Source organism: Mastomys coucha, unplaced genomic scaffold, assembly GCF_008632895.1.
Source record: "Mastomys coucha isolate ucsf_1 unplaced genomic scaffold, UCSF_Mcou_1 pScaffold8, whole genome shotgun sequence".
In the NCBI taxonomy this organism is placed as follows: Eukaryota; Metazoa; Chordata; class Mammalia; order Rodentia; family Muridae; genus Mastomys; species Mastomys coucha.
This window is the reverse complement of record NW_022196914.1, coordinates 35,364,975-35,373,496: the sequence shown is the minus strand read 5'-3', so window position 1 is coordinate 35,373,496 and position 8,522 is coordinate 35,364,975. Positions and strand designations below refer to the sequence as shown.

The following is an 8,522-nucleotide window of genomic DNA, read 5'->3' as shown; positions in this document are numbered from 1 at the left end:
AAAAAGCCTTCAAAAAGAATAGTTTATACCTCGAATGACAGCTCCAGAGGCCCAAAGTGGTTCACCTGGTAGTGGGTGTTTCCCATATGGGGAAGGACTAGGATATAAGTGGGACTAGGCCACACCAGACCATGCAATATATGTGGGTTCCATTGGCAGTAGAGTTCCTGTTGGCCACAACACAGGATATGTTCACCAGAAACATGGTTAGGCAGCAGTTGGAAGGTACTCTCCAACCTCAGCTTGAGTTAGAGCTTCAGGGACCATGACACTCTCAGGAACCTTTGGGCTTTGCCCGTCTAAGCCTACATGACCACAAGAAGGTCTTTGTCCCTTGCATTCCTCCTCCTGTCCCTGGGACATAGGCATATACCAGAGGCTCTGCAGGGATTTTAACAGGACATGGATAGTTAACTCAACAAGAAGCCCCCTTTCCCAGACCTTCTAAGAGCTCAGGGTTGCTGGCCTGGCTTGATGGATTTCCAAAGCCATCCTGCACACTAGGGTTGGGTTTTGTGGATGACATGTGTTGGGGGAACCCTAATGAAGGTCTCAAAAGAATCAGTGATGTAGAATAAGCCTGCAAGAGGCCTGTACGCTGAGCCAGACCCTGGTGCAGGCCCTGTCTAGCTCACCTCATCTTCCAGCATGAACTGGCCAGTACACAGGATTCTGGGCATGGACAAAGGACTGAGAAGCAGGTTCAGAGCACAGATAAAGGACTTTGAGGAGGACAGAAAGCTATATTCCAGGAGGACCAGAGTAGGAGCTGGTGCAGGACTGGATGTGTGTGTGTGGCAGAGGGGGCTTTTTACCAGCTGTTCTAGTGTAGAACAGATTGGCCTATGGTATAGGCCAGTGGGACTGGGCATAGGGTCACTCACAGCTGTTGATGCTACCATGTCAAGAGCATGGTCCAGCAGCTGTTCCTACTCCTAGAAGCTAGTTTGAGGGCTAATGTGCTTCCCTCATGGTGATGGGTAGTAAGGAGCATGTTCAGAACCTGGGACATTGGTGGGTGAGGGTCAGGGACATAGGAAGTCTTATACTGCCTGGATTTTGTCTCTTTCCTTGTAACACTAGAACAGACCTATTCTAATAGAAACCAGTAGGCAAGTAGAAAGCCCGAGAAGCACCTCGAGGAGCAAACGAGGTAAGGCTGACATCAAGGCCCAGACCTCTGTGACCGCACCTCACGATACCCTCATATCTTCTCCAAACCACCAGCATCCATACTCATAGTGCCGGGGACTCCTGGAACGCAGACCAACCATAGGGAGGTCACGGCTGCAAAGTAGTTCTCAGAGCACAACTGAGCCAGGTTCCCTTGTACCTTGTGCCAAACAGACCCTAAAGGACAACCAGTCCCCAGCCGTCACGTGGAGTACCAGGAGGCCACCCTAAAAGCCATTTATCTGTCACCAAAAGGCCTCTCTCTGGTCACAAAGGGGACTCAGATCTCAGACACAGCCTTCAATGTGTCCCTCTAGAACATGGAGCTCCCCTACAAAAGACAAAGTTGCAGCACATCTTTTCTCACATTCTCCTGTGCAAAGCTTGTCCAGGAACACTTTGCCGGCAATTTTTTTTTTTTTTTACCACTCAGTGATATCCCTGTCACCCATAAGCTGGTGACCTTACTATACTATATTTTGTCTCAGATGACCCGGCTGGCCACTCCCTAGCCACACACCAAGCTGACATTCCCCGGGAGAACTCAGAAGAGAAACTGCTTCAGAATCTGCCCCTGACTTCTCTAGAGCCTTGTCTCGGTGGATAGCTCAATGTGAAAGAAGCAGGGTGAGGCGTCCTCCATGGAGGCCTCCCTCCAACTCCCTCTGGAAGTTTCCACGTGGGAGCTTAGGAGAACCACAGCTGGCTGGAACTTTCCCTAGCAACAATCTGTGTTTAGTAAACAAACAAAGGAAGGGCGCCAGCTCAGGACACCGCCCTCCTCAGCCTCCTCGAACCAGTGACCTCTCCCTTGTCCTGTTTCCGCAGGAAGAGGGAGGCCGAGGAGGAGCCAACATTCTGGTACTGTCTGGATTCATAATTCCTCCAGGGCAAGTTCTATGGCTGAGCTAACAACAGCAGCCTAAGATACCCTGCTTGATGCCCCCCTCACCCCCTAGTTCACATTGCCTTGGCACAAACCAGGACTCAAAAAAAAAAAAAAGTTTTCTAGGCTAAAGGTTTGATATTGTACTGTGGGTCCTGTTGGCTAAACTGTGTTTGTTATCTAGTCCCTTGTCCCACTGGCGACAGGACCCTCATAAGCCACCAGCCTGGCAGGCCCTTTCTTATCTGAACCACAAGAAGGATCTTCAGGCATTTCTCTGGCCTCAGGGTTTCCTCGGGATCTTCTCCACAGAAAGTCCTCGCTCTTCTAACCCAACCCCTCACGTCCCAGCCCCTCACGGTGCCTAGCAGGTGCCAAATGATGCTGGTGCCATCTAGTGGCTACAAGCTAGTACTAGTTTGGACACACTGCCAATGTAGCCAGGTTCCGGTGAGGCTAGTAAAAGAATTTCAGAGGTAATAACCTGACCTGAAAAGCCAAGAAAGCTGTAGGAGCTCCAGTGTCTCTGGACAACAGCTGAGACTAAGCTACCAAGTGGGTCTACGGCAGGAATCGCAACACAAAACCACCTGAAAAGAATCAGGGCCAAACAGGGCCAAGTTAGGAATAAAAAGAAGAAAGCAGTGATTATCAGGCAATATGTGTCTCCTAAACACATCCACATCCTGACACCATTGTTGGCAGACCTCATTTGTAACAGAGTCATCACAAACCAGGTAAATGAGGCCACTGGGAACAATCTCATCCACTGTGATCACAGACCTTATAAAAATGGCAACTGTAGACCAACAAGGTGATTCAGCAGCTCAAAGAGCTTTCTGTGGAAGCCTGACAATATGGATCCTGTGGGAGAGAGAGAGCGAGAGCGAGCGAGCGAGCGAGCGAGAGAGAGAGAGAGAGAGAGAGAGAGAGAGAGAGAGAGAGAGAGAGAGAGAGAGAGAGAGAACTGAATCCTGAAAGTTGTCCTCTATAGGGATGGGGTAGAGGGCTTTCCCTGATTGTGTTGCCTGCCTGTAGATACCGTTCTGGGCAGCCTTGTCTGGCCCCAGTGGGATAGGATGTGCTGGGTCCTGCAGTGACTTGATGTGCCAGGGTGGGCTGGTACCCAGGGTGGGGGTTTCTCCTTCTTGGAGAAGAAGGGGAGGGGCTGTGTGAGGGGGGCTGGGAGGAGAGGGGCAGCTACAATCGAGATGTAAAGTGAATAAATAAATTAATGGGAAAAGAAAGTTGTCCTCTGAACTCCACATACATGCTATGGTGAACGCAACACACACACACACACACACACACACACACACACACACACACACACTAAATATTTTTATGGGAAACACAGTAGATTGAATTCCCAAGGCAGAAGATGGGCCAACACCAGAAGAAGACTGCATTCCCAGGCCACCGTAGTACTGGATAACAGAGGACTACCCAGTATCTTTCAGGAGAATGTGGCCCTAGGTCAGTTTCATTTTAGACTGCTACCCCAGAACTAAGAGAAATACATCGTCTCTCACCCAAGACACCTTGGATAGCTCTGTTGGGACAGCCATACATCTCACAAACATTACTCCACAGTACTGATGGAAAGATATGAAAGAAAGGAGGCAAGAGGGAAGGCAGGGGCAGGGACGAAAGCTCTCCTTTCCACGGCAAGGGTGGACAAGATCAGGAAGAATGGCGGATCTAGAGATTTAGCACTGACTGTAACTAGGCTCCCACAGGTACCACACCTTAATGACAGTGGGTTGTGTTAACACCTGGATCATACCCTTGCTGAAACTTTGTGGTCATCCTGACAGGCCACAGGCTACCTAACATCTCAGAAATGCCTCCTGTCAAGCTCAGGGTGGCAACTACCATGCTCCAATAAGGAGACAGAGAGGCTCTATCCCTACATTCAAGACTCAGAGCTGACTAGATTCTGGGTTTTAACAACTTGTATAAAGGGTGTTTGGGAGACATTAGAAATCGCTGAACTATTTGCCTATTTTTTAACCCATACTAAGGCATTTAGTGAGGACGCCATGTCTGATGTTCCATAGACAGAAGCAGGGCATTGAGCTGTGGGCTGATGACTTCAGTATCATCTCTTATCCCTCATTGTGGTTGTGGGTCCAGGAAGTCAACTGCCTATATTAAAAATCACACAGGAACTGATGGCATTGCTTTTCAACTCTGCAGACCTAGGAGGCTTGAGGACTCTTGGTTAGAGGACACTACCCTAGACAGATGCTATTGGAGGACAGAGTGCCTGGAGATCAGGACACAGTGGAGGCTCAGTAGGCCAACAAGGTCTGGAAATTCTGGAGGACCAAGAAGGGTACAGCAGGGTTTCTGGGCTCCACACTAGGTATGGTGAGATGGGCCACCACTGAGAGTTGAACTTGTCACCCTGATGAGAAGAGGAGGAGGTTGGTGGCATGCTGTGTATTTGAATAGCATGACTCAGGTAGCTACACCTTTCTGTCCCCCTTCCTTGTGGACATTTGAACTTCCACATGATTTAGTCTCTCACTGTTCGAATGCCTACTCTGTTCTGGTGATTGGATAGAACCTGGGCTTTAGAAAGACTCCCCTTGGAAGAGAATGCTGCTGTCTATTTGGACCCTGGGCATAGGGGAGCCAGAGATCTGAAGCTATTCATTACACCTGTAGTTGATGCCTGCAGACCATCCTCAGCCTATCTCTCCCAGACAAGACCTGACTGATATTGCAAGATCAACAGAGTAAAAGTGTGCCCAGGGTTCACACGTCTGGGGTATATGTGCTTGGGATGTGTGCATATTCAGAGTGCATGTGTCAGGGTTGTGGGGGGGGTGGTTCTTGGTCCCAAGTGTGCTTGAGATGTACATATGCCCAGGACATGTGTATCTGGGATATGTGTATATATGCCTGGAATGTGTGTGTGTGTGCTCAGGATGCATGTACAGGGTGGAGGAAGCCTTCCCAGGATGCATGTGCCTGTGCTGTGCATGCTGGGATGTATATGTGCTCAGGGTGAATTTACCTGGGGTGTAAGTATCCAGGGTACAGGGTTGCACATAGCCAGGATGTCTGTAGGCTCACAGTGTACCTGCCAGAGGCATCTTTGGTTTATTTCTAAAAACAAGTCTCCTATCACTAGCAAGACTACATGAGCAACTGGTGTTATCCTGCTCCAGGAATATAGGCAATGAGGGGCCTTCTTGGTTATGATTTCTACTGCTGTGATAAAAACATCATGACCAAAGCAACTTGGGGAAGAAAGGGTTTATTTCATTGTACATTTCCAGGTAACTGTCCATCACGGAGGGAAGTCAGGGCAGGAACTCCAGCAGGACAGGAACCTGGAGGCAGGAACTGAACCAGAAGCCATGGAGGAACACTGTTTACTGTCTTGCTTACTATGGCTTGTTCAGTTTGCTGTCTTATACCATCCAGGACAACTTGACCCAGGGAGGGCACTGTCCACAATGAGCTGGACTCTCCCACATCCATTATCAATAAAGAAAATGACCTACAGACTTGCCTATGGGCCAATACTCAATTGGGCCATTTTCTCAGTTAAGCTTCCCTCTTCCAAAACGACTCTAGCTTGTGTCGAATTGACAAAACTACCAGCATAGGCCCTAAACTTTCAGAGAAAATATAGTAGCATAACTCTAAGTATATGTTGAGGAAACCAGTGACCTTCATTTCCACTTAAAGGTGAGAATCCCAACGTTAGTTGAAAGAAGGAATAATAAAAATAAAAGCTGAAAAATTAAAGATAGAAAGAGGTCAACAGTAGAGAAAAGTAGTAAACTTTAAAGGTGATTCTCTACAAGAAAGCCAGGGTGGTGGTGCACACCTGCAATTCCAGCATTGGAGAGGCTGAGGCAGGAGGACTGGGTGTTCACAGTGAGCCTGGGTCACATAGAAAGATCCAATTTCAGGTAAAAAGAAAGAGGGTGGTTGAGGAGGGAGAGGGAGGAAAGAAGGAAGGAAGGAAGGGAGGGAGAGAGGGAGGGAGAGAGGGAGAGAGGGAGGAAGGGAGGGAGGAAAGAGGAAAGGAAGGCAGGCAGACAAGCAGGCAACTAATGAAGACATGTTACAATATGTCCTGAATGTAATACACACTAATTCTAACATTTGAGAGGCTGAGCCAGGAGGATCACAAGTTCATAGACATATTGAGCTATACAGAAAATCCTGTCCAAAAAATAATTGTATCCTTCAGAGATGAAATGAAAAGCATAGGAAATATTGTGGATAACTTTATTCTAAGAAATTTGACATTTCCTTAGATGTTCTAAGAAACTTCATGAGAAATATGCCTTACTAAAATGAACATAAGATGAAGCAGAAAAACCTGAATAACTTTTTACATTGAATTCATTCTCAAAAGTCTTCCCACAAAGAAGTCTCTACCACTATGTAGAAAAGAACCAGACACAGTTGAACTGGGAGATAAGTTCTGCTCCAGTTTCTTCAACCAAAGACCTAGAGGTGCCTGCCTCACTGTGGGAAGCCTCAGGGTGCTACAACTACAAGTTATGGTACAGTAAGTACCCTGGGTTCAATCCCCAGCACTCCCTGTAAATAATAAAGAAAATTGTGGTACTGGTAATAGGGATATTAGGAAATGAGTGCTAGAGTTTGCTGTGTGCATTTCCAGGAAGATGATAGCATGGTGGTTATGAGCGTAAGAGCCAGGCCCCGATATAAACCACAGCACTTACGTGTGAGAGTTTCTGACATCTGAGAGGTTTTGTTTTTTGTTTTTTTCTTAAAAAAAGATACTCCCTTGATCATGCATGTGATAAATGAAAGGCTTGCCAGTTCTAACTGCTGATGTGGGTGACTGTGAGATACTACTGTAACCAGTCTCAGCAAAGCCAACCCTCAAGATGTGACAGTACCTGCCCAGCTCTTGGAACAGTCTCTCAGCCCTATGTCCTGCAAGGTCTCCTTCCACTACTCACATATTCCTAGATCTTCTAACTCCTAGGACCTGTGGGATGCTGTCCAAAGCAAAGTCCTCTGTAGAGCCTTCACCCAGAGTATGTCCTCACTAAGATAAATGCCACCCAGGCCTCGTCTATGGCTTGTGGATGCAATTTCCTGAGCATAGGCCCACTTTGCACCAGCATGACACTGGCTCTAAGTGGACTCCATCCCTAAGGGACTAGTCTTCCTGACCAAATGTCCACCACGATATACACCATGCCATAAAGAAGTGCGTATGGATGTAGGTCTTCCCATGCCCTGGGGAACCATCTCTAAAGGCCCGCCCTCTACTTTCCGTGCTTTAGGAATGGGCTCTATAGGGCTATCCAAGCACATTGGCAAGCTGTGGGTCAGTGGCAGCCAAGTATATGCTTCTGAAGTCATTTCTTATTGATTTGGCTACTCTGTTAGTCAACAAAGAAGGGCCTCTCTGTATACTGTAAGAAAGATGTGACTGTAGTCTATACCTGCTTCCCTTTCCTTGGGTCACCACTTCCAGGATCCCTACTTGTCACTTTGTATCTAGTAGACTCTAACATTCACAATAGCAAGAGCACCTTCTATCAGGAAACATGGGGTCACAGGGCTGACTTCAGGGCCACAGGAACAAGTAGTCTAGGCAGAGACAGAGCCCACTGCATAGGCATGATAGGGCTCAGGGCCAATTCTCTTGAAGACCTTCAGAAGCCCTCCCCCTTCCAAAAGACATGTAAGCCCAGGGGCCCACCCTTCTAGTACAAAGGATACAATATTGGCAACATGTTTCCAGTTAGTTTGCAGAAAGGGGATGAAGATCCCAAAGGTGACAATGGACACGGCCAAGTAGGTAGTCCAGGATATTGCCAGAAAGGAGTGCAGGGGTGGTGACCAGCCATTCACCCTAGACAGAGGGTGTGGTAGGAGCTTCTTCACTTTGTTCTGCTGGGCTTCTGGGAGGACCCGGTTCTGCTTGATGCCACAAATGTTCATCTGAGAGACAAAAAGGGCACAAAGCTGTCTATTCCTGGGTATAGCATGAGTGTCTTGCAATATCACTTGTCATTGTCAGGGAGTTACCAGACCCTGGGCCAGAAGCTGATATCTTTATGACTAGGGTTGGCAGGAGATTCCCCATCATGACAGGTAGCTTTGCCACTCCCAAGATAGTGGGCACAAGGCCCACTAATGTCTATCCCACACTGTGAGCCCAGATCTTCATGAATAGACTGCTTGGTTAGGTCAGATCTGCTAGGGTACCACTTCTCTCCTTGACACAATTCTGTCTCAAATGTTCAAGTGACAAATATTGGAAAAGACATAAAGAGAACAACACTGAGGCCTTCTTATATAAGAACCCAAATGCACCCATTTTCATAGAACCCTACTTCCCAGTATACTTTTCTTATAGAAAGGTACTGCTGTAGAGGGAGAGCACTAGAGAGGTGGCCCAGGACAAGGAAAGCACGGTACACTGATTTCACAGGGGAAGAGACCTGGT

The 8,522-nt window shown here is 47.7% G+C and overlaps 1 protein-coding gene across 4 annotated transcripts in view; it reads right to left on the bottom strand.

The window, feature by feature from the left end:
• The window catches only part of LOC116083637 (probable palmitoyltransferase ZDHHC11), a 30,257-nt gene that overhangs the window by 20,351 nt on the left and 1,384 nt on the right, over window positions 1-8,522 (bottom strand). For all 4 annotated transcript variants that reach the window (XR_004115823.1, XM_031360410.1, XM_031360408.1 and 1 more), the window contains exon 2: window positions 7,793-8,014. Coding sequence is in view for 3 of the 4 variants with exons in the window: in XM_031360410.1 (XP_031216270.1) it covers window positions 7,793-8,014 (222 nt within the window). In the remaining variant the exon portion in view is untranslated. The remainder of the gene's footprint in view (window positions 1-7,792; window positions 8,015-8,522) is intronic.